At 36.8% G+C, this 25,800-nt stretch overlaps 1 protein-coding gene across 1 annotated transcript in view; it reads left to right on the top strand.

Moving 5' to 3' along the window:
* DICER1 (dicer 1, ribonuclease III) overlaps positions 1-25,800 on the top strand; it is a 73,244-nt gene that overhangs the window by 34,527 nt on the left and 12,917 nt on the right. The window contains 14 exon segments of the mRNA XM_045561362.1: positions 5,333-5,465; positions 7,092-7,334; positions 7,905-8,059; positions 10,563-10,695; positions 11,524-11,599; positions 12,472-12,611; positions 16,339-16,518; positions 16,757-16,970; positions 17,176-17,329; positions 18,567-18,749; positions 19,020-19,125; positions 19,571-19,746; positions 20,761-21,544; positions 24,935-25,090. Of these exon segments, the coding sequence (XP_045417318.1) occupies positions 5,333-5,465; positions 7,092-7,334; positions 7,905-8,059; positions 10,563-10,695; positions 11,524-11,599; positions 12,472-12,611; positions 16,339-16,518; positions 16,757-16,970; positions 17,176-17,329; positions 18,567-18,749; positions 19,020-19,125; positions 19,571-19,746; positions 20,761-21,544; positions 24,935-25,090 (2,833 nt within the window).

The raw sequence follows: 25,800 nt of genomic DNA on the forward strand, positions 1-25,800 counted from the left end.
TTTGTACTTAGGACAATCTACTTTTCTGTGAGATCCATTAATTGGCCAAAGTTGATCCCTAAGAGCCTTTTCTGCAAGTAGTGATCTCTGAGGAAAAATTAAGTTTTGTTTCCTGAGGTAATTTGGGATTTTTTTTTTTTTTCTTAACTGCTTCTGAATGTTTAGGGGTTTTAAAAACTTTTTTGAGTAACAAGAAATTGGACTCGAGAGTAGTCATCTGGCAGTTTTTAGTCTGGTAATTTTCATGGTCATTGAGCCTGATCCTTCTGATGAATATGAAGTAAAATAACTTTAGGGACTGAATTACATTAAATCAGAAGTTTAAGGTTGGAAAGGGACCTTACTATCTAATCCAACCCACTTATTTTTATAAAAACGAGAGAGTGCCTCAGGAGGAAAAGTGATTTGCTATAAGTTAAATTGCTAGTCAGTGGCAGAGACAATTCTAGAATCCTAATATCCTAACTCCTAGTTTCCAGTTCTTTCTACAATTGTAATACCCCTGGGCATCACAGAACGCTAAAAACCTGTGCTTTACAGTGGGAAGACTGCCAGGAGACAGAGCTGGGAAAGCATGCATGACGAGGGATTATTTCTTAGAATGGGGAAAAGGCATTTGGGGAGTCAAAAAAGTTTAACGCTGGCGCAGTTCTAATCCTAGTTATGGACATACTCTCTGCCTCTGTGTAGGATGGTATAAGGATTAAATAAATTTTCTGGGGCTTGGAGAGAAAAAAATGGGGGTATATTTTCTGCCTTTCCCCTGCTTTCTGCATGTATTTTTGTGTAGATATTGTGCCAGTTTTCATTGCAGGAATATTAGTCTTAAAAGGTTTATCCAAAATCAACCAGTTACTTCCTGTTGACTTTAAAGATCAGATTAATTGTGATCAACTTTCATAAAATGTGGCTGGAATTTAGTGCTGTATGATGAATCAAGAGTGGTCTGAGGGTTGACTTTATGAGCAGCTAATTAAATGTACAATAGGAGTCTTGTTCCAGTAGGCTTTTTAATAAGCTTAGAAAAACTTCCTGAAATCCAAATTCTTTCCTTCCATCAGTTTAATGGGAGGAAAAACCCTTCTTCAGTGAACAGTTTCATTGGAGTATAAGCTATTGTAATGCACATGCAGTTTTCTACTCTCCTAATTAAAAAATAAATCACAGCTAATTCTATATGTAGTGTAGGTATGTACACAGTCTTATGTTTACAGTTTTCCCTTTACCATATATATATATATATATATATATATATATATATATATGGGTTTATAGGTTACTTTTATATATATTTAAACATTTTTCACAACACTCCATAAGGGAGGAAGATAGATGTTTTCACCATATTACAGACAAAAGAAACCAAGAATCAGTTTGTGACCTTCCTAAAATTACACAGTTATCAAGAGGCAGAAAATGGCTTAAATGGCTTGGAGTCTCCAAGTCTAGTGTTCTTTTCACCATGTAACTTGCTAGTATTGTGTGATATTGGTGTTGAACAAACCTGGGTTTACATCTGTCTCTGCTGTCCCACCCTTTTTTTTTCCCTGGTAACTTTTTATTTTAGAATAATTTTATTAATAGATTTGCAGAACAGTTAGGAAGATAATACACAGAGTTTCCATATACCCCTTACCTAGTTTCCCCCATTGTTAATATTTTATATCATTATTTGTCACAACTAAGAAAACTAACATTAGTGTATCACTATTAACTAAACTCCAGACTTTAGTTGGATTTTGCTAATTTTCCCACTAATGTCCTCTTTTAATCCAAGGTAATATGTTTGCATTTAATTGTCATGTCTCCCTGGTCTCCTCTGGTCTATTGCAGTTTCAGGTCTTTCCTTGTTTTTGATGAGCTTGGCAGTCTTTAGGGGCACTGGTCATGTATTTTGTAGAATGCTCCTCCATTTGGGTTTGTCTCATGTTTTTCTCAGGGTTAGACTAGAGATTTGGGAGAATACCACAGAGTTGATGTGGCCGTCATATCATCATATCATATTGAGGACTCTCAACATGTAACATCCCTGGCGATGTTAAATTTCATCACTTACTTATGGTAGTGTTTGCCAGCTTTCTCCACTGTAAAATTACAATTTTTCCCTTTTCTTACTCTATTCTTTGGAAGCCAGTCTCTTAAGTCTAGCTCTCCTGGGAGAGCAGGATTAATCTCTACTTTCTAGAGAGCAGTATATCTGTACAAATTATTTGGAATTCCTTGTGAGGAAAACTTGTCTCTTTCATACTATTTCTTTGCCTTTCTGTTTATATTTATTAACTGAATCATGTATTTCTATCAGTATAGATTCATGTTTATGTTTCCTTTGAGTTATAATCCAATACTATGTTATTTATTTTGTTGCTCGCATTGTTCCAGCTTTGGCCACTGGGAGCTGTTTGCAGTTAGTTCTTGTGTCCCTTTGAGATACCGTCATCTTTTTGTTTTTTGAATATTTTCTTACTTTTTGGTACTCTAGATGCTGCAGGCCCTGATATGTTTCCCTGCCCCAGCCCTAGAATCATCTGTTTTGCCAAGGAGTCCTAGATTCTTTTCTTCCCACTTTTTGAGTATATATTTTATGAAAATTATTTAACTTTTTAAAGCCTCAGCATTTTCATCTGTAAAATAGTAATAATGCCTCCCTCTCTTATTGGTTTGTTAATAAAAGACCAGGTATACAAAAATGGCTTTTATCACCTGGCACACAGTAGATGCTAATTTTTAGGTTAATTATGCACACATTTAGAGGGTGCAGTATCAATATGCTATAACCATCGGTGATTTTGGGGTAAGATCATAAAGGAATTATATTTGATTTTCTCACATTACCAAGAAAATATAAGGAGTAAGGGATACTGTTAAAGGTATTTTTGATAATATGCTTCAAGTACCTGGCAGAAATTTCAAATGATGTGTTTGTATCTTTGAATTTTTCTCCTCTTATGGTTGTCTGCATTAAGTAACATGTTTAGTAAAAATCACAGTTGTCCATAATACATCTGTTAGTTTTCTGAACGTACCATACATATTTCCTGTTTCTGGTCACATTATTTTTGGTCTAATTGGGGAAGCAATGTCCATATACACACACACTGTGTTCTGTGGACTGGTTAACTCTGCAGTGAGTTAAAGTATAGGGTCTGAAGGTAAGCATGTAGAAACCCCTGTAGCAGTATAACAGTAATTTTGTCTACTGAATATAATAAAATTGGCACCTGGATTTTAATGCTTTTTTAAATTAAATCTTTTTTTTTTAAGACTAGTCAAGTACGGTAGTGAGTAGGGAGGAAGAGTAGAACAAGGAGTTCCATCTGCAACTGACTGAACAATCAAGATAACTCACCTTCAAATTTTAATGCATTTTAAGTTTCATTTTCTTCATTTTTATGGAATTTTACAAAAATATTGGTCTCTGATGGATTAGAAATTTAAAAAGAAAGCCTGGTTTTTTGCTACATATAGTTTCAGAAGCACTGTGCTCTGGGAAACAGTATTATCAAATAGCTTGCTTGTGGAACAACTCCTATAAACTCAGCATAAAAATCAAAAGAAACAAATACAACTTTGTCTTATCCATCTTGTGGTGTTATAAAATCTTTAAGCAGTCTGTATTAGTCACGTGTGTACTCCCTGAGAACAGCAGACACTTGTTTTGTTTCCTTTAAAGCCTGGAGCTTTGTTGGGGGAACGTGGTTAGGCGTCCCTTAAATTCATCGAGTAGAGAAATACATTTTTGTCTCTAAACATTATCAGCATAGATGTATAGTATTATTGCTTACAAGAGGTTTTATTAATGTGCATGTTATCTCTTCTGTTCTCCATGGTTTTGATGCAGGTTTCATTTAGGAGAAATAAATTGACTATTAGTCCTGCCATTTCTCAGCTAATTGGTCTGCCAAATTGATAATTTTGGCAAAGTAAAATATATTCTTTGCCTAATTAGGAGTAACTTAAAATGCATTTTTTTATCTCTATTACATACAAATTGATTTAAACTAAAATTTGGAAGTAAATATTATTTCTAAGGTAATTTCATTTCATAATTTAGACTTTTGGGCATGCTATTTGTTTGCGTGTAACACTGCTTTCTGTTGCTGCCCTCACAAGTTTATTATAATAGTTAAATAAACCTTGGAACATAATGAGGGAGTTTCTGATTCTGGACATTTTAAGTACTTGAACTGTAGAATAGATGTTCAGACTAACCTAGACATGCAGTTGTTTAGCTGGCTGGGAATGGCAGATATTCTAGATGACTACTCAAGGTTTCTTCCAGCTCTTTGATATTAGTCTGTTTCATGTATATTAAGAAAAAGAATGATTTGATTTAAAAATGCAATTTTCTGTTAGGAATTTATACTATGTAGTGTGACTTTAGAGGAACCATATGGAATCACTTATGTCAGGTGTGGAACCATTTATCCTGTGTGCTGAGTTTTTGAATGTGAATATTTCCAAAATAGCTGTAATGGCAATAGTAACTGTTAACCTCCTGCACCCATGTAATGTGATCTCATCCTGGAGCTCTTTGCCATTTCTTAGCTAGAAGGCCAGCGTTAGGTTACTAGCACTCTGGGTTAATACCAAGAAGCAGGCAGGAAGAGGGACGGAGCTCAGGAGTGTCTTCTTTTTCATGACAGGATGCTGTGGGGAGCTCTTTGGCATTGCTGTGCCAGTACTCTGCCATGCAGAACTTTGGTCAGCGGCTGGGGATCAGAAAGTGTTGGGAATGGAGATGACAAGGCATTTCTTTCCCAAGACCTCTAATTCTAGTGATACAGGGTGGTGGGGTAAGAGGAAAAGAAATACAGCTGGAACCCTTTTGTTACATATAGCAGGGCAGGAGGTTTCCTTTGGTGTCGGGCTTGCTAGTCCTTGCTCTGTGTAAGCAGAGGAAAGAGCAGGCCTGCCACTGAAGCTGCGTTGATGTAGGGAAGGGAGCTTTTTTCACTGGAAGTCTGATCCCGAAGCCAAGATGTATGAGGACCCGTGTTTCTCTCTGACTAGCTCGGTCTCATCCAGGGCCACATTTCTGTTAAGTCATCGTCACCAAATCAGCAGCTGGAGGTAATGTGACCACTTCATTTGTCAGTATAAACCAGCCTTGTATTTCGTATTATAAGTACTTGGTTTACAGATCTATGTGACGAAGAGTGACAGTGATTTCTGTTTAAGCTAGTTGGGGAAAAAAAAAAAAAAGACCCCAAGACTACTTTGTTAGGTATGTTGGCAAAAATTAGATGTATTTCCATTTTAAAGGAGCCCTTACAAACAAAAGTTTATTTTCTCTCAGAAATACTTAACTTCCAAATGTGCATAATTTTCTTAGATTGATAAAGGAAGCTGGCAAACAAGATCCAGAGCTGGCTTATATCAGCAGCAATTTTATAACTGGACACGGCATTGGAAAGAACCAGCCTCGTAACAAACAGATGGAAGCAGAATTCAGAAAACAGGAAGAGGTAACTTGAATCACAATAATTGTACAATAACAATTTTCAGAACATATGCGGACAAACTGCCCATAGGAACTCCCTTTCTTCATAGTTCCCCAGCATTTTTTGGTAATAAAGAATACTTGTTCATGTATAGACAAGCTGTCTCCCCTGAGGTAGCTGCATAGTGATTTATATGCTCAGAATTAGAATAGCTGTCCGGCAGATCAGTTTTGTGTCTTGATTGTCATCAACCAGTTCATTTTCCTTTATCAGATTGATGTCACACAACTACATTTCATAGAACTTCTGTTGACTCTGTATGACAATGGATTCAACAATGAAGCAACAAACTGAAATCTTTTCCTTGAAGATGTTTCCTTTTCTTTTTTCATTTAAAGTCCTACCTTGGTTGAATACTTAAAAAAAATAGCACTATATTTTTTGCAGATTTTTGTTTAAATTTTTTCATGCTTTTTAAGGTCTTAATATGGGAAATAGCATTGTTAAAGATGCTAAAACTTAAAACAGTGTTTTGACTTGCAAATAAAAACCTTTTATTGGCCGGGCGCTTTGGCTCATGCCTGTAATCCTAGCACTCTGGGAGGCCGAGGCTGGTGGATAGCTCGAGGTTAGGAGTTCGAGACCAGCCTGAGCAAAGAGCGAGACCCCGTCTCTACTTAAAATAGAAAGAAATTATCTGGCCAACTAAAATATATATAGAAAAAATTAGCCAAGCATGGTGGCGCATGCCTGTAGTTCCAGCTACTCGGGAGGCTGAGGCAGTAGGATCACTTAAGCCCAGGAGTTTGAGGTTGCTGTGAGCTAGGCTGACGCCACGGCACTCACTCTAGCCTGGGCAACACAGCGACACTCTGTCTCAAAAAAAAAAAAAAACCTTTTATTTAAAGTTTATTATTTAACTTAAAATTAGCAGAATAATTCCTGTTAAAGGCATCTTCTACATCATAGCTTTTTGATAATATGACAGGTTTGGGGAGTCTAGGAGCCAGTCTGACAGATCTAACTATCTGAAAACCAGCTTATGTTATCATTTAATTTATCTTGGATTGGGGAGTGACATGATTTAAATCTCACGTGAAAAAAGTTTTCACTTTATGTTTTAATCAATTCTGACTGATTAAATTGAAAATTTCCCAAGATGCCAGAAAATAGTGATGTCTTGCTTGTAATTCTTAATTCCAAGTCAATTTTAGTGATAGAGTTTCGATATCTTTGGAGGGATGTTTGCACAGTCTCTCAGACTTAAGATATCATTATGGAGGGTAAGAGCATTAACTGAACTCCAGATGTGGACTCATTTGGTCACTTAGTTAGATCCGCTTGTGATCATTAAAGAAGCCAGCTCCTTCAACCTGAAGGCTTTCTGTGATTTGTGACATTGAGTATTTCTATAAAGTAGAAAGCCACTTTGATTTTCAAGTCATGTTCAGTTGAAAACTATTGTCATTGAATCAAAGTTTCTTTGTTCATGTATTTTGAGTTTTCTGTGATAGTGTCATCGTTAGCCTTGCCTTAAAGATTTAGCATGGAAAGAGTAGGTGTCAGAAATGACATTTGTCATTTATTTTTACTATATTGTTTTCTTTGGAAATTTTCTTAGAATTGCTTTTCTTGGTGGATTTTTTCCAGGTACTTAGGAAATTTCGAGCGCATGAGACCAACCTGCTTATTGCAACAAGTATTGTAGAAGAGGGTGTTGATATCCCAAAATGCAACTTGGTGGTTCGTTTTGATTTGCCCACAGAGTATCGATCCTATGTTCAATCTAAAGGAAGAGCTAGGGCACCAATCTCAAATTATATAATGTTAGCAGATACAGACAAAATAAAAAGTTTTGAAGAAGACCTTACAACCTACAAAGCTATTGAAAAGGTAAGGTCAAAACATTAATATGGCATCTGTGCTATTCTTTGTGTACATAGAAATAGAGAAAAGGTTTCATCGACAGAGAATAGTTTCAAAAGGGCTACATATTATAAGGAAGTTGAGAATGATTATAGAGACCCAGCAGTGTTTTCCAGAGTTTGAAAGGTCACAGTAAAATAGCAGTGAAAATGATCATATGGATTATTGGGGAAGGATAACTGGGAAAGTGTACTATAAATGTAGACACCAATAGTGACTGTCGATTGCTTAAGTTGTGGAATGATTAGAGAATGATGACATAGTAGTTGGACTCATGAAAGACTGATGGTCATGTGTGCGTGGATACGATACAGTGTAGATCATGTACTGTATGGTGAGTGGCTCAACATGACTGGGGCTGGGAGGGATCACTGGGAGACGTTTTCTGCAGCAGGTGACTTTGGAATATTGAAGTATGTTTAGGAGAGAGATATTTCATATCAAGAGAGCTTTTTCTATAGGTGCAGAGGACGACAGCTAACATATGGCAAGGAAGACTTTTTTTCTCATCATAAGTTCTGTTTTTAAAATGTTCAGATCTTAAGAAACAAATGTTCTAAGTCAGTTGATACTGGAGAGACTGACATTGATCCTGTTGTGGATGATGATGATGTTTTTCCACCATATGTGTTGAGGCCTGATGATGGTGGTCCACGAGTCACAATCAACACGGCCATTGGACACATCAATAGGTATGACATCAAATCGTTTGCCTGGAAAACCTATGAGTATTGCAAGATTTAAGTCTAAATCTATAAGTGTTATTTACATTTTACAATCACTGATTTTTTTCATTAAAGCTTTATGATATTTTGATGAAAGAAAAGTTGCTTTTTTCATTTATTCTTTTTGTCAAAAGGCAAAAACCATTTATTGTGCAGTAATAAGTGTTTAATACTCATTGACAGGGCTGGCATAATGAAGGCATGCTTATTTTAATTAGGTTAAATTTAATTTTATAATCCTAATTTTTTTCTGAATTCTGAAATTTGTTTTGTGCCATAAATAGTGGGTAATGTTCAATTTTCCCCTAGCAATAAAGTAAGATTATGATAAACTAATTTGTATTTTTGAATATATTCTAATTTACCTTGTCCCTGAGCTGATGATAACATTTCTAAGAGCTAAGAAAAGCAGATACATACCTAGATTATGTATCAGGATAATTTTCATTCAGAGGCAAAATAAATGAGCAGGTATGAAAGATTTTCTTTTTAACCTTTTATTTTGAAACAATTTCAAACTTTAAAATGTTGAAAGAATGCTACAAAGAACTCCCATGTGCCCTTCACCCAGAGAGATCTGTTGAAGTTTCACAAGAATGTTCTTTGTAGGCAAAGGATCCACTCCAGGATCACGAGTGGTAGTTATGACCTGTTGTCACATCTCCCTAATGTCCTTCAATCTGGAGCCATTCTTCAGTCTTTCCTTGACTTTGATGACCTTGAAACTTTGGAAGATGACAAACCAGACATTTTGTAGTCTGACTCTCAATTTGAGTTTATCTGATATTTTCTCATGATTAGATCCAGGTTATACATTTGTGGCCAGCACATCACTGAAGTGATGTGGTGGTCTTCTCATCCTATCTTATGGGGCAGTCCACCATGTTGATTTGTGCCCTTACTAGTGATAACTCAGATCACTTGTGTAAGGTCTTGCCAGTCTTCTCTACTGCAAAGTTAACCTTTTACCCCTTTTATAATTAGTAAATATTTCACGGGGTGATACTTTGAGACTATGTAACATTTATTCTTCTTCCCTAGTTTGATTCATTGCTCTAAGTATTCTTTGATACTTCTTGCCTGAATTGATTATTACTGTGATGGCTACTATGTGGTGATTTTTCTAATTCCATTATTCTTTACATATTTATTAGTTGGCATTCTATCATATCTCCATTTATTTATTCTTTTATCTCAGTGTGAATTTATGGACTCCTGTTGGGTTATAATCTATTACTATCATTTATTATTTATTCTGATGTTAAAATTGTCTCATATTTGGCCAGTGGGAATCCCTTGCTTCTGCATCTTTTTAACATGTCATCATCATTCTTTGACTACTTTCTTGCTTTATGGCACAAGACATTCTAGACTCAACTCAGATATCTTCTCTGCCCCAACCTTGATGTTAGCTATTCGTCCTTTTAGTGGAGAATGAGTTGTGGTCAGAAACCAAGATCTAGACACTAGGTATATTTATTGCCACTGAGGTATTGCTACAGCCAGACTTTTTAGTGGACGGAGCTAGAAAGTTTATTTATGTTGTGTATTTATATTTATTTATATATATTCACGTACACATTTACATCTTTATTTTTATGTCTGACTACCTCTCTGTTGATACTTCCATTTTCTGTGTGACACTAGCGGATTCATTCTAGATTTCCTCTTTTCTGTCTTTGTACCTCCCTTCTCCAATAGTGAGAAGTCTGGCTCCCATTGTCCTCAAAATAATTACTTACATGTTCAGTCTTCTGTATGTAGCCAGCCCTCCTACTCTGCAGGGTTGCCACCATAATTGGGTGCCCTAATTGCACAGGCCCTAAGCTGGCAGGGCTGCTGCCCATTCCCTTGCCCTCCTCACTTCAGTCCTGTCCCGGTGTCCTCCTTACTCAGTGGGCTCGGCTTTCCTGGGCTCACCTCCTGCCCTGCACCTGCGCTCTCCTGGTGCTGTTGCTCAGTGAGCTTCTTGCTCTGATGCCTTCCTTGTGTCAACACTGGACTGTCCTGCCTTCTGATGCCTTCTTTACACATGCCCAAATAGTGGCTGGCAAATGTAAGATGCTTAAGGAACAAACACTGGCAGTATGTTCCCTTAATGGAATCAGAACGATACTTTGTGAATTGTTCCTTATAGTAACACTAGACACATTGGCTATTTAAATTCAAAATCCAATTTAAAATAAAATGAAATGTAGTTTCCTAGTTGCACTTGTGACATTTCAGGTGCTTAGCAGTTGCTGCCCTGTTGGATATCACAGATACACATCTTTGCAGAAGTTCTGTTAGCACTGTTCTATCTTATTGAAAGTTTGAAGCAGTGATGTTCAGATTCCACCTATAAATACCAATCCAGTAGAGGGGAAGAGACACATAAGAAATCAAACTCTACGTTGTGAATATCAACACACATTTTTCCATGTCTTTTCTCAGTTACAGATTCAGCCTCAGAATTTCTTTTTCTTCACAGATACTGTGCTAGATTACCAAGCGATCCATTTACTCATCTAGCTCCTAAATGTAGGACCCAGGAGTTGCCTGATGGTACCTTTTATTCAACTCTTTATCTGCCAATTAACTCACCTCTTCGAGCCTCCATTGTTGTAAGTTTAGAAAAAGACATGATTGTTTCTTTTAAAATATGTTCTTAATGGATTTTTTTCAGCTTCTCTAAAACAGAGTTTTATAGGTAAATTCGATTTTAAAATTTACTTTAAAAAGTAGATTTATAAATCTCTTTTGTAGTCATCTACATGTTCAGATTTTTAATAGACTGTCTAATTTACAAACTCTTAGAATTGGACTAGATAACCTCTGAAGTTTCCTCCAAGGTATTATTAATGTGTACTTTTTTTTAAGGAATCTGTAACTGCTTGTGAAATGTATACATTTCTGAAAGAATCATTCAGTTGTGACTTAGATACAGTGACACAAAATTCATTAAATGTAGTTGGGCTGCTCTAGTTATTTTGTTGGTGACTCAGAAATCTGCCTTTTGTAACTACTATTGTTGGTCCCAACAATGTTGATTTCCAGATATTTCAAGATGACTCATTTCTATTGTACTTAAAAAGCTGCTCAGTACTATTAATCTATGCTACAGTTATATCCTGTTATTTTGTTTTTTTGCTACGTATTTGTAGATTAGTGAAAATAAGATAGATACTTTAAAATCTTACTGAAATTTAAATTTATCAAAATTGTAAAATCTTAGTTATGAGTTAGTTTGTACTGGGCATGATTTTTAAAGATGTATATTTGAAAATGGAGATTAGGATTTTAAAAAACTTGCTGCCATTTTTTAAAATAAAAATCTTTGTTTTGGTAAATTGAACTTTACAGATGTTGGCAGAGGTTTCATAGATGTTTTAGGTGCTGTTGATAATATAGCTACATGCGTATATAATGGAAAGTATTTCTGTTATTTTCAGGGTCCACCAATGAGCTGTATGAGATTGGCTGAAAGAGTTGTAGCTCTCATTTGCTGTGAAAAACTGCACAAAATTGGTAAGGAGGTTTGAAAAGCACATACAAATAAAAATAAATTACAAACACCTTACAAAAAAGCATATTGAGGACTCTGAGGATTTTGTAGAGCTGTGAACTTGCTGTTCTTTGGTGAATATAAATTTAAGTATCATGTAACTTGAAGATCCTACAATGTTGGGGGACTTCTTTTTTTTTTTTCCACAGCTTAACTGCAAACAGCTGTCATTTATTTGCTGTCTTTACTGATTCCTTTTAAATAAGTCTTCTCATAACTATTGAATCATGCATGAGCATTTGTGTTTTAATATATCAGCCTCTCAAATTAGTCTATACTAGTGTAAAAATTAATCCTTTTTTAAATAAGAAGACTCATTTTCCATGTCCTTCTAATTTAAAAGTGTTTATTTTTGAGCCTTAGAACAAAATTTGCAATCCTGTTCATACTGAATATATGAATGCCAAAATACACTTTGCCTGAAATATTATGTCTGATTACTTTTACATTATTACAGGTGAAGATGCTTTAGTTTTCCTTTTCCAGCTGCTTCCTAACATAGTACTCTTCTAGATTCTTTACTAATTTGGGTTTATCTGATATTTTCTCATGATTAGACTCGGGTTATACATTTTTGGCTAGCACATCACTGAAGCTATCTGTGTTCTTCTCCTGTCTTACTGGGTGGCCCACCATGTTGATTTGTGCCCTTACTGGTGGTAACTTAGATGGCTTGAGTAAGGTTTGCCAGTCTTTTCTACTGTTAAGTTACCTTTTACCCCTTTTATAATTAGTAAATATTACACAGGGAGATGCTTTGAGACTACATAACATTTATTCCTCTTCCCTAGAGAGGCAAAATCTGGATTATGTTAATTCTTTTTAAATTTCTTAGGTGAACTGGATGACCATTTGATGCCAGTTGGGAAAGAGACTGTTAAATATGAAGAAGAGCTTGATTTACATGATGAAGAGGAGACCAGTGTTCCAGGAAGACCAGGGTCTACAAAACGAAGGCAGTGCTACCCAAAAGCAGTTAGTATTGGTTAGAATAAATAAAAATCTAGCCTTTCTAACTTATTTCCTGCTACATCAAATTTAAATTCCTCTGCTTGGTTGGCTTCCCAGACCCTTGTTATTTGGCCCATTTTGAATCTCGGCTCATTTCTCCAGTTCACAACTCCTCTCCGATCAGCCCCTTTACTTTTGTATGCACACTGTGTGCTCTACCACTTCAGATGATCCTTTTGTTTTTCTTCTCAAAAGGATTCTTGGGTCCATCTGTCAGATTCTGTCCAGAATGAGTTTATTTCACTTAAAGAGACATTCTGTGTTTCATTCATTTTAGTGGTATGATGCTTGCTTTACTTATGATTTGGGGCTAAGACAAAAGAGGATTTGTGTGATAAAATTGGCAAGTGAAAAGATGGCCTTTAAAATATTTGTCACTATTGTTACCTCATAAGCATCCAAACAAAGCAAAATTTTGCTACGTATAGCACTCTCCCCTTATCCTTGGGGGATATATTCTAAGACCCCCAAGTGGAAACCACAGATAGTGCCGAACTCTGACAACAGGTCATCAGATAGCTTAAGGTTATTTCATGATAACAACATTGATGAGAAGAAAAAAAAAAATTGATTCCCAGCTGGAGCTATGGTCTAGGTGGGATTTACACATTCTCCCCATGTCTGCGTGGGTTTTCTCTGGGACCTCCAGTTTCCTCCCACATCCCAGAGCTGTGCACGTTAGGTTCACTGGCGTGTCTGCATTGTCTGCATTGTATGAGTGAGTGTGCGTGTGGATGTGAGTGTGCCTTGTTCTAGGACGATGTCCTGTCCAGGGCTGGTGCCTGCCTTGTTCCCCAAGCTGCTGGGATAGGCTCTGGTCACCTACCACCCTGAACTAGAATAAGTAGGTAAATAATTACCTCATTTTTATTAACCTTAATTGCATGTGTAGCTCACGTTTATTTCAATGTTTAATATTAGGAGTGTTTTGGACTTTATTTAGAAGTTTGGTAATGTTTTTGTGAGCAGAAATATGCCATAGGAACTTAACTCTTGTTTATATCAGTTAGCCTATGGTAAAATTGGTTTCGTTCTAGTCATTTCACTTAAAGTCACAGTTTCCAGAACCTATTGATTATGTTAAGTGAGGGCTTGCTGTACATGTTAGGTTGGTACAAAAGTAATTGTGGTTTTAGTATTGTTGACATTTGCCATTTGATATTGGGATACACTCTTAAATAAATGTGGTTATGATATACATCATTTTAATGCTCATTTCTCACTTTATGTTTTTTTTGTTAATGACTTACTACTTGCTGTTTACTTTAGAATATGGAAATGATGTTAGACAAAAGGCAAATTTGAGTGATTTTCTTATTTGAGTTCAAAATGGGTCGCAAAGCAGTGGAGACAAACTTGGAACATCAACAGCACATTTGGCCCTGGAACTGCTAACAAACATACAGTGCATTGGAAGTTCAAGAAGTTTTGCAAAAAAAAAAAAAGTTTTGCCAAGGACCTTGAAGACGAGCACAGTGGCCAGACATCGGAAGTTGACAATGACCAATTGAGAGCAATCATCGAAGCTGATCGTCTTACAACTACATGAGAAGTTGCCGAAGAACTCAACATCGACTGGTCGTTCGGCATTTGAAACAAATTGGAAAGGTAGGTGAAAAAGTTCTGTAAGTGGGTGCCTCATGAGCTGACTGAAAATCAAAAGATCATCATTTTGAAGTGTCGTCTTCTCTTCTTGTACACAACAACAAGCCATTCCTCTGTCAGATTGTGATGGGCAACGAAAAGTGGATTTTGTACGACCACCGGTGATAACCAGCTCAGTGGTTGGACGGAGAAGCAGCTCTAAAGCACTTCCCAAAGCCAAACTTGCACCAAAAAAAGTTCATGGTCACTGTTTGGTGGTCTGCTGCGGTTCTTATCCACTACAAATTTCTGGATCCTGGCGAAACTACTCCATCTGAGAAGTATGCTCAGCAAATCAATGAGATGCACCAAAAACTGCAAGGCCTACGGCTGGCATTGGTCAACAGAAAGGGCCCAATTCTCCACTATGACACCCGACTGCACGTCACACAACCAATGCTTCGAAAGTTGAAGGAATTGGGCTATGAAGTTTTGCCTCATCTGCCATATTCACCTGACGTCTTACTAACCAACTACCACTTCTTCAAGCATCTCGACAACTTTTTGCAGGGAAAATGCTTCCACAACCAGCAGGATGCAGAAAATGCTTTCCAAGAGTTCATCCAATCCCAAAGCAGGGATTTTGACACTACAGGAATAAACAAACTTATTTCTCATTGGCAAAAATGTGTTGATTGTAATGGTTCCTATTTTGATTAATAAAGATACGTTTGAGCCTAGTTATAATGATTTAAAATTCACAGTCCAAAACCCCAATTACTTTTGCATCAACCTAAGTTTTTTCCTATGTGTACATATATACTTACGATAAAGTTTAATTTATAAATTAGGCACCCTAAAAGAACAATAATAGAACAATATTTACAATAATCTGTAATAAAAGTTATGTGAATGTGGTCTCTCTCAGAATATCTTCTTGTACTGTACTCTCCTGTTTTTGGACTACCGTTGACCTCAGGTAACTAAAACCACGGAAAGCAAAACCTCTAATATGGGGGGACTACTGTACTTTCACCTTAGCCTACATGTGTGATTGTTTTTGCAGTTTTACTAAGTTTTTACTTTAAAAATATTTGCGGCCAGCTAAGCATTTCAAGATTCAAAATCACATTTTTTTTTTTTTAACAATCATGAATGTTACCCATTTTCCCTAAATGCTTGTGTCTCTCATACTCAAATTTTCCTATTGGACTAGTTTTATATGATAAAGGTTACATGATAAAGGTCACTAATGATAACTGTTCCAAAAAGCATAGTTCTGCCTTACATTCTATTTAATTAATAGATACATTCTGTATTATCAGATATTCTACTAATCATAACTGTGTCTTAGCCAGCATTTCTTTACCTTTTAATTACAGATGCAGTTGTTTGTCATTGAGCCTCAGAAATTGCAAGACCCTAATATGAAGGGTTGTGTTAATATTGAAAGCTTAGTAATAATCTCAATTTAATTATGGTTCACTCACATAATGAGATAGGCATTAAAAATAATATTAATTCATATTGACCCTTAAAGATATTATAGTAACTGGGGATAAAAATAAGGTTCTCTTCCTCCTTCTCTCTTCCCCCTCCCCCTTCTCCCCCTCCCCACACCAATGTTGTGTGATTCTATTTGTAGGGAAAAATATGAATGTATGTGTTTATATTTAATTATACAGTATATCAAAATGTTAATGGTTATCTTTGAGTGATAGGATTATATACGGTTTTAAAAATTTTACCTACCTTTATTTTTTGATACTCTAGAGTGAGTAAGTACTTAAATAGCCCAAAGAAGAAGAGTTTTCTCATTAAAAGAAGTAGATCAAATGGATAATATTTTTTAAAAAGACCTTACAGTGTCTGATTATAAACAGTGCATTATAATGTACATGAACTTGGGCCACTATTGGCAGCCCAGGCCTGAGATATGCTGACTTTCCCAGGAGTGTTAAGTAATTAGGAGGTTTCATGTCCTGCGTGTTTTCTTAGCTTTTTCTCATAAGCTTTTAGTAAAGATAGGAATTAATTTTCTTGCTGACATCTGGAAAAGAGCCTATTAAACTTGAGCATGATGCTTAATTTTTTTTCCCAATTTTAGATTCCAGAGTGTTTGAGGGATAGTTATCCCAAACCTGATCAGCCCTGTTACCTGTATGTGATAGGAATGGTTTTAACTACTCCTTTACCTGATGAACTCAACTTCAGAAGGCGAAAGCTCTATCCTCCTGAAGATACCACAAGATGCTTTGGAATACTGACAGCCAAACCGATACCTCAGGTAGATACTTCATAATAATTGTTTATGTTAAAAATATCTTGTTTTAAAAAGAAGAGAAGGAAAAAAGAAAATTATTTAGTAGTACGTGCCTTTTGTTACCTCAGTGTGTTTCATGTTTGAAGATTAAGGTTGCCTCTTCTGTTCCTCCGGTAGGAAGCATCATTCCTTCTGAAGTTAACTAAAATGGAGTAAAATGCTTGTTAACTTTGGGCGGTGCTTTATTTTTCTTTTTGCTAAGATTCCACACTTTCCTGTGTATACACGCTCTGGAGAGGTTACCATATCCATTGAGTTGAAGAAATCTGGTTTCACGTTGTCTCTGCAAATGCTTGAGTTGATTACAAGACTTCACCAGTATATATTCTCTCATATTCTTCGGCTTGAAAAACCTGCACTAGAGTTTAAACCTACAGACGCTGATTCAGCATACTGTGTTCTACCTCTTAATGTTGGTAAGAAGGACCCAGACCTTAAAGTGATCATTTATTTATAATAGCTACAACTTAAAGTTTTGCTTGGCAATTAGCTTATTGTATATACTAAAAAAAGCTCTTACTTTGAAAACTCTTAATTAGACACATAGACAAATATGTAGCTTAAGTAAGAATCTTTTCTGCATTACGTTTTAACAAGCTAAAGAGTCTTTTTTCCCCCAAGTTAATGACTCCGGCACTTTGGATATTGACTTTAAATTCATGGAAGATATTGAGAAATCTGAAGCTCGCATAGGCATTCCCAGCACAAAGTATTCAAAAGAAACACCTTTTGTTTTTAAATTAGAAGATTACCAAGATGCAGTTATCATTCCAAGGTAGGTATTTAAATGGATAGGAAAATGGTGGTGATACTTTATTTCAGAAGATGTACCTATTAACCTAGGAATATAAGTGGCCTGTGACTTTAGCATTGTTATTACTGCTAGAAAATTTAGGTATCTTGAGGCGGACTGTTCTCTCCAGTTTACTTGCTTTAAAAGCAAAACCCAAAACACTGCAGGTAAAGAGATTTTTACTTTGTGAAGGTTGGCTAATCTAAAAGTATTGATAGGCTTTTCTCTCAAGTCTTATTAAAGAATTTGGTCATAAATAATAGTTTAATTTTTAAAAATGTTATAAGGAATAATATTAAGCTCAATGAAAATAATAAGTCAGATTGATTTTTTCCTTATTTTATAAAAATTTAGGGAATGAAGTTTTGGGGGAATAAAATTACATGCACTTTTCAAAGAAGTAATTCAATCTTTCTTTGATCTTTTTTTTTTTGGCACCTTATAGCCATACTTTAAGTTATCAAGACTATCACCATAATAGATGATGCAGTAATACACTTTGTGTGGCAAGTGTTTTTATGTTTAGCATTAGTAATGTCCAAAATATTTATTCAGTTATTTGGGTATTATAAATTTTCTATACTGTTATATTGATGAAATAGATATTTAAGGTGCCATGTAGCTTCATGTATTGTCAAAGTATAATTAGAAAAAGAATAATAAAGTAGGGGAGAATAGAGAGTCAGTTTTTGCTTGATAAATATTGTTCTTACTGTCTCAAATACACTTGAAACATATTCTTTGGAATTGAAGTTTTCTTTAGTGTTATTTACCTCCAATGTTTTGAATTCTTTTTTTTTTTTTTTGAGACAGAGTCTTGCTCTGTTGCCTGGCTAGAGTGAGTGCCGTGGCGTCAGCCTAGCTCACAGCAACCTCAAACTCCTGGGCTTAAGCGATCCTACTGCCTCAGCCTCCCAAGTAGCTGGGACTACAGGCATGTGCCACCATGCCCGGCTAATTTTTTCTATATATATTTTTAGTTGGCCATATAATTTCTTTCTATTTTTAGTAGAGACGGGGTCTCGCTCTTGCTCAGGCTGGTCTCGAACTCCTGACCTCGAGTGATCCACCCGCCTCGGCCTCCCAGAGTGCTAGGATTACAGGTGTGAGCCACCGCGCCCGGCCTGAATTCTTAATCATAATTTGTTTTCAAATTAAAAAATAGTTTTAAGAATAGTTGATTTAAACCAAAAAGCAAGTGATTATTTTTCTTTTTTAGATACCGCAATTTTGATCAGCCTCATCGATTTTATGTAGCTGATGTGTACACTGATCTTACCCCACTCAGTAAATTTCCTTCCCCTGAGTATGAAACTTTTGCAGAATATTATAAAACAAAGTATAACCTTGACCTGACCAATCTCAACCAGCCACTGCTGGATGTGGACCACACATCTTCAAGGTAAGGAGCTTCAGAAATGACATTTAGATTGCACTTGAGGCGTTCTTTTTGGATGTTAGTAGGCACATGCAGAGGTCACTGTCCACCTTGCCCACCTGTGGACTATCTGAAATCAGGGGACCCTTTGCACACAGACTTGCCCAGGGGACCCAGGACTCTGCACTTTAATGGGCTCTTCGGGTGATTTTTAGGCACACTCAAGTTGGAGAAACACTGTGAGAGTGTACTTACTTTTATCTGTTTGGTAAAATTGTTTTGGAATTTTTATAGACTTAATCTTTTGACACCTCGACATTTGAATCAGAAGGGGAAAGCTCTTCCTTTAAGCAGTGCTGAGAAGAGGAAAGCCAAATGGGAAAGTCTGCAGAATAAACAGGTAATGAATTAATTGTTACTATCATAGCTTAATATTTGTTTGAATTTTGTATTATCAAGTTAACTGAGTGATTTGTGAATCTTTTCAGAAGTTATCCAATCCTTAGATTTTGCTTTGTTTTAATCAATATTATGTTTGAATTTTATTTCAACATTCTTTTTGGTAAATATTGAGAGTTTTAGTCTTTCACTTGGTCCATTGATATAATTGTATCATGAAATCATCCTCTCAAATCCTAGGATAAATCCCATTTGGCCTTAGAGGATTATTTTTACAAATGTTTTTAAAAATCAGGTTTTACTAGCATTTATGATTTTCTTTATTCATTAGTGAAATTGGTCTTTAATTTTTTTTGTTCTTTTGTGAATGGACAAATGGCAGAGCATGTTAGTGCTCAGTGAATAAACTATGTGTGCTTTATATTTATCAACTTTTTTCCTTAAAGATACTGGTTCCAGAGCTCTGTGCTATACACCCAATTCCAGCATCACTGTGGAGAAAAGCAGTTTGTCTCCCCAGCATACTTTATCGCCTTCACTGCCTTTTGACTGCAGAGGAGCTAAGAGCCCAGACGGCCAGCGATGCCGGCGTGGGAGTCAGATCACTTCCTGCGGATTTTAGGTATGCCTCTGTAATCACCAGAAAGAAACAAAGGTTTGCAAGAGAATAGAATTAAGTTAAAAATTTAATTTTGTATGAAATCCTAAAAGATTAAAAAGAAAACATGGATGTCTAATACATGAAATAAATACATTAAATATTTCCTAAGTGAAAATCTGTATGTTGGGTCATTAAGTCCTATGGCCTTGTCAATTCTGAGAGGGAGATGATCTCTTAAAGCCAGAAATAATCATTTCTACTTAGTGATAACAATGGAAATGAGAATGAAAATAATTCTTTGTTACTGTGCCAGCGTTTTAAGACTGCTTTCTCTTTCTAAAAAAACCAAATATGTATTAGAAAATAGTAGCTGCCTGAGCATGTTCTTTGTCTTCATTAACTTCTTCCCATTAGTAAAGTCTCTGCATTCTAAAGAAATTGTTGGTTTAACTACTCGGATTAATTTTGGTTATCCAGTTGACAATACCAAGATGGTTCTAGGCATTGAAGGACCTAAATATACTACTAAAATATAGTAATAACGACAATATTTATTGAGTACTTACTGTAGTGTCAAACACTAGTTTAAATGCTGTACCCTGTATTAACTCATTTAATCATTAGGACAATCCTATGAGGTGGGAATTGTTAGCCCCAATTTCAAGTGCAGAAGGTGAGGCACAGAGAGGTTATGTAAGTTGCCCAAAGTTACTCAGCTAGTTAATCAGAATGCCTAGGATTCCAACCCATGAAGCCTGTGGCTCCAGGTCCTGCAGTCTGTTTCCAGGCTTCATGATCTTCTTAACTACCTATCCTCTAGGGCAAGGGATTAAAGCAGTAGAGTAAACTGTGTCCCACTTTATAACTTACATTATACAGAATTCCAAATAACGGTAATTTCTGGCTTCAAAACTTGTTTCTCTTCTACAGTAGGAGTATATCTATAGGGATTTTTTTTTTTAATTCAAATTGCTATTGCTCTGAGCCTAGCCCTTTTGAAGGATCTGACAAAAAGTTATAAAAATGTCTTTGCAGATACCCTAACTTAGACTTCGGGTGGAAGAAATCTATCGACAGCAAATCTTTCATCTCAATTTCTAACTCCTCTTCAGCTGAAAATGATAATTACTGTAAGCACAGCACAATTGTAGTCCCTGAAAATGCTGCACATCAAGGTGCTAATAGAACCTCCTCTCTAGAAAATCATGACCAAATGTCTGTGAACTGCAGAATGTTACTCAATGAGTCACCTGGTAAGCTCCAAATTGAAGTTTCAACAGATCTTACAGCAATTAATGGTCTTTCTTACAATAAAAATCTTGCCAATGGCAGTTATGATTTAGCTAACAGAGACTTTTGCCAAGGAAATCAGCTGAATTACTACAAGCAGGAAATACCTGTACAACCAACTACCTCATATCCCATTCAGAATTTATACAATTATGAGAACCAGCCCAAGCCCAGCGATGAATGTACTCTCCTGAGTAATAAATACCTTGATGGAAATGCTAACAAATCTACCTCAGATGGAAGTCCCATGGCAGTCGTAATGCCCGGTACGACAGATGCTGTTAAAGTGCTCAAGGACAGGATGGATTCTGAGCAGAGCCCTTCTGTTGGGTACTCCTCGAGGACTCTTGGCCCCAATCCTGGACTTATTCTTCAGGCTTTGACTCTGTCAAATGCAAGTGATGGATTTAACCTGGAGCGGCTTGAAATGCTTGGTGACTCCTTTTTAAAGCATGCCATCACCACGTATCTATTTTGCACTTACCCTGATGCTCATGAGGGCCGCCTTTCCTATATGAGAAGCAAAAAGGTAAGGTAGGATTCTTTTATTTTGAGCAGTTAATTACTGAGTATGCTTGAAAGTGGTTTGAAGTATTGGATAATCTCAGAGTATGGGAAGAATTACCTGCAGAGATTGCTGCAGTGTCCAAGCACAGCCGTTCCATCATTCCCCGAGGGCCAAGCTGAAGCCTGCGGTAGAACCGCCTGGTAGTTGATGTGGATCTACTTTACACTGATGACACACTCAGGTTTTGGGGCTTAGCTGATCAGTATGTTCCTTATTTATTGATAGAAATTCAGTTCAAATAAAACTATTTGTGAAGGTGTGTGCACCTCTAGATCCTAAGGGGGATATAAAGAAATATGCAGCATAGTCATTCAAGGAACTTGTGCTGTGGGTGAGTTAAACATTTATTTGAGCGGGTACTGTTTTGGCTTTCAAGGTGTGCAGATAGGAGTAAGACATAGGGCTCTCATGAGGGATCTACTCTTCAAGGTTTTGGAGAGTCAGGAAAGGGAAAGTAACAGACTTCACATAGCTCAGTCACTTTCCAGTGTGAAGAGATGATACTAAAATTCTGAGTGATAATCACTTGACAGCCCAAAGGAAGAGCATGCTCTTAAACTTAGTGTAGAATTAAGACTCAGGGAAGAAAATTAATGAAGGTAAAATATTTAAATGGTGATTTTAAAAAAAGAGATGTCACAAGACAGTATGAGCCTCCTTGACAAATAACTTACAACACTGCTAATTACCTTCTACACTCAGAAGGAAGGAGTGTCCCTTGTGAATCGGGGAAGCCGTTAATGGAGGAGGTGAGTTTGCAGTGCACAAACAGAACGGACAAATGGCAGAGCATGTTAGTGCTCGGTAAATAAGCTATGGCAGCAGTCGGAAATGTGGAGATACCTGAGAAAAGGCTTGAAAAGCAGGTGGGGGTGAAGCTGTATTGTGGAAGGCCTTGGATACTAGGCTAGGGAGTTTGCACGTGTTTTGAATGTCATAGGCACAGTTGAAGGAATTTTGAATAAGGGACTATTAATATTAATAAAATGGTAGTTTAAAATGATTAATCTGATAACAGAATGTAGTGTGGGTTGGAAAGCAAAACCAAACCAACAGCAGAAACAGAAAATGAGATAGAACTGGGGTTGTGGTAAGGAAGGGGCTGAGGTCAGTGATAATTTAAGAAGTAGTAATAATTGCTTACTCTGCCAGATACTACTATAGTCACTTTATATGTATTACCTAATTTAATTCTTACTATAATTTTATTATCCCCATGTCATAGGTGAGGACAATGAGGCAGGAGAAGTTAAGTCAGCTTGCGTAAGGTCGCGTGGCTAGTAAGTGGCAGAGCTGGGATCGAACCCAGACAGTCTAGTTTTGGAGACCTTGCCCTGTACATTACACCAGCTGCTTCAGACAGTACTCTGTTGCACCAGGCACTGCGCCAAGCATTTTCCAGACGTTATCTTATTTAATCTTCTCAGCAAGCTTCTGAGAGGGCGCTAACACGCCCCCATTCTGGAGATGAGAGTCACGCCTAGAGAGTCTTGTTAGCTCCTGTGAGCTCACCTAGCTTGTCTGTGTGTCTGAGGCTGAAGGCCACACCCCTGACCACTCTCTTCTGCCCCCTGCCTGCATGATCTTGAGGCAGACCAGAGATGTCGTCCTAACAACCATATAAACGGGGCAGTTGGGACAGGGCAGTGGTGGGGGGGGGGTAGAAATGTGGGCAATCAGGGTTAGGGTTGGCAGTTTTAGACCTTGTGGAACATGGGTAGAAACGGTCAGTGAAATGCTCAGATAACTGAGATGTAGGCTTCAAATTTAGTTTTGGAGAGTAGTCTCCTGAAGAGTGAGAACTGAAGCTCTGAGAATGGGTGAGATTTCTACGGGGTGGTTGCAGGAAGGAAATATCAGAGGCTGAGAATGAATGTGAAGAAAGAAATAGTATACTCTATTAGATAAGAAAGATTATTTTGTATTGCAAAAATTCATCCATTTGTCTGCTCAGAAACCTTTGACTCCTTATTTCCTGCAGAAAGAACGATCACTCCCTCAGCCTGACACTCAAGCCCTTTCAGCGTCCCTTGGCTCCTAGGCAGGCTGAAGCCCCCTGCCCGCTCATTGTGGAGACTCCACACTCACGCCCCAGGCCCCTGGGCTTTTGCTCTGTCGTTCCTTCACTCAGCGTGTTTGCCCCCATGCCCACCTGTTGAACTTGGCCTGCCTGAATTTTGCCCCATCTCTGAGTCCTTACTTAGTTCTTTCTTCCTTCTCTATCCTACTGATCATTTCTGTCCACTTTGAATACGATTTCCCTCCTCTTTAAGTCCCCGTCGTACTTTATCCTCCTCTCGGCTTTTGTGATGCTGTATTCTGGTAGTGTGGAAGGGAAACTAGCATTTATTTCAGCCTGTAGGTTTCAGGCAGCACGGGAGAGTACTTCCACCATAGATTGTCCTATGTAGATTCCCTTTCCCTGCCAGCCTGTGCTGATTGCAAGGACCGCTCCTCTGTCTTGCTGACTTGGTTCCCTCGGGGTTGCCTGAACAAGTGCCTCTTACATGGTAGGTGCTTGTTAAATAGTAGTTGAGTTACAGTGAAAAGGATTCGTGAAGTACTTAAATAATAAGGAACTCAGTTTTTAGAAAAGGAAAATGAGATTGACAGTTCTAGCCCTAGTTTCCAAGTTAAAACTAGACAGAAATGCAATGATTTGTGCAAATTAGAAAGGAGATAGAGTCATTAGGAAAAACAAATAGACGAGAGGGTAGACAATAAAGCTGTTTTATTGATGTGAATAAACAAAAACCTTTTGCTTCATTTTAAAATAGTTGAACAAAAATGTCTTGAAATGCCTCCAAAACAGAAAGAATATTTGAGAGAACATTACCATTGAAATCACGTTTGTGGCTTAGATTCTGGCAGTGTAAAATTGTTTTAGTTCTGTTCAGTGTCAGTTTTTATTTTGTAGCTAGAGTTGATGGCATTTCTCCCCCTATTTCATTGACAATATTGTGACATCTTTAATTTTTATATGGATTTTTTCCTACTCTGATAATTCTAATTAGCAGTTTGCATTTTGTATTAGCAGATTGTGTTTTGAAAACTGTGAAATTGTCTGAACTATTTCCTCTGACTTACAGGGAATTTGTATATTTATATACATTAGTTTTTTGTGCTCTGTATTTCATGTTCAGAAATATTTAACTGTACTAAAAGATATAGAATACTTAGGAATTTAATATTCTCTTCCTATCATGAATGGGCAGGAAAACTGTACGGCCCTTATAATTGGTGATTAAAGTAATGTGAAGCTGTTTAGCTAAGGGTTTATTAATATGCCTTGTATGAATTCCAGCAGTGATCATTTATGGATAAGTGTCTTATAAATATTTTCTGCTAAAGGTCAGCAACTGTAATCTGTATCGTCTTGGAAAAAAAAAGGGACTACCCAGCCGCATGGTGGTGTCAATATTTGATCCCCCTGTGAATTGGCTTCCTCCTGGTTATATAGTAAATCAAGACAAAAGTAACACAGATAAATGGGAAAAAGATGAAATGGTAAGTTTTTTGGTAACTGGAGGGATTTATTTTTTGGTGAGCCAGAGATTTTTGTTCTGTTCATTTTTTGTTTCCTTTACCTGGTGTGTTTAGATATTTGATATATTGAATTAATTCCTTTGTATAGACTTTTCCTTGAATTCAGAAATAGTGGTGTAATTTTGATGGAAGATAATTTCTATTTTTATTATCTTCGTTTTCCAAGGGCAGAAGAGTGATTTTTTTTTTATTTTAAAAAGATAAAGCTCCTTACTTATCGTTTCACTTTGCTATTATGTATTACAGTTTATCTTAGATCCTTAGCTCTGTTTAATGAAATGACTTTTCATTGACTTATGATCTCCAGTCTATCTGTGAAATAATTAATTTCAATAAAATCCTGCTTTTGCAGCTCAGGATTTTCCCAGTTAGGCTTATTTCTCCTCCCATAAATGTAAATAAAATCATCATACATAAAGGTTGTAGTTTTCTGGAAATAATTTAAATCTCACCAGTGACTTACGAGGACTCCAAATGTTAGCAACATCTGCTTCGTTTTGTCTTGTCTTGAAGGCCACCAGAGGGCATCTCGGAGGGCCTCGGAGCTGGAGAAGCAGTCAGTGCAGTGGTCGCTGGCTGGGAAAACTCTCCAGCGTCTTCCAAAGTTAAAGGCAATTCTTCAGGCAGTTTCATTTCCCGGAGATTTGTTTTGCATCAAAGATAAATTGGCT

Source organism: Lemur catta, chromosome 1 (genome assembly GCF_020740605.2).
Source record: "Lemur catta isolate mLemCat1 chromosome 1, mLemCat1.pri, whole genome shotgun sequence".
Classification (NCBI taxonomy): domain Eukaryota; kingdom Metazoa; phylum Chordata; class Mammalia; order Primates; family Lemuridae; genus Lemur; species Lemur catta.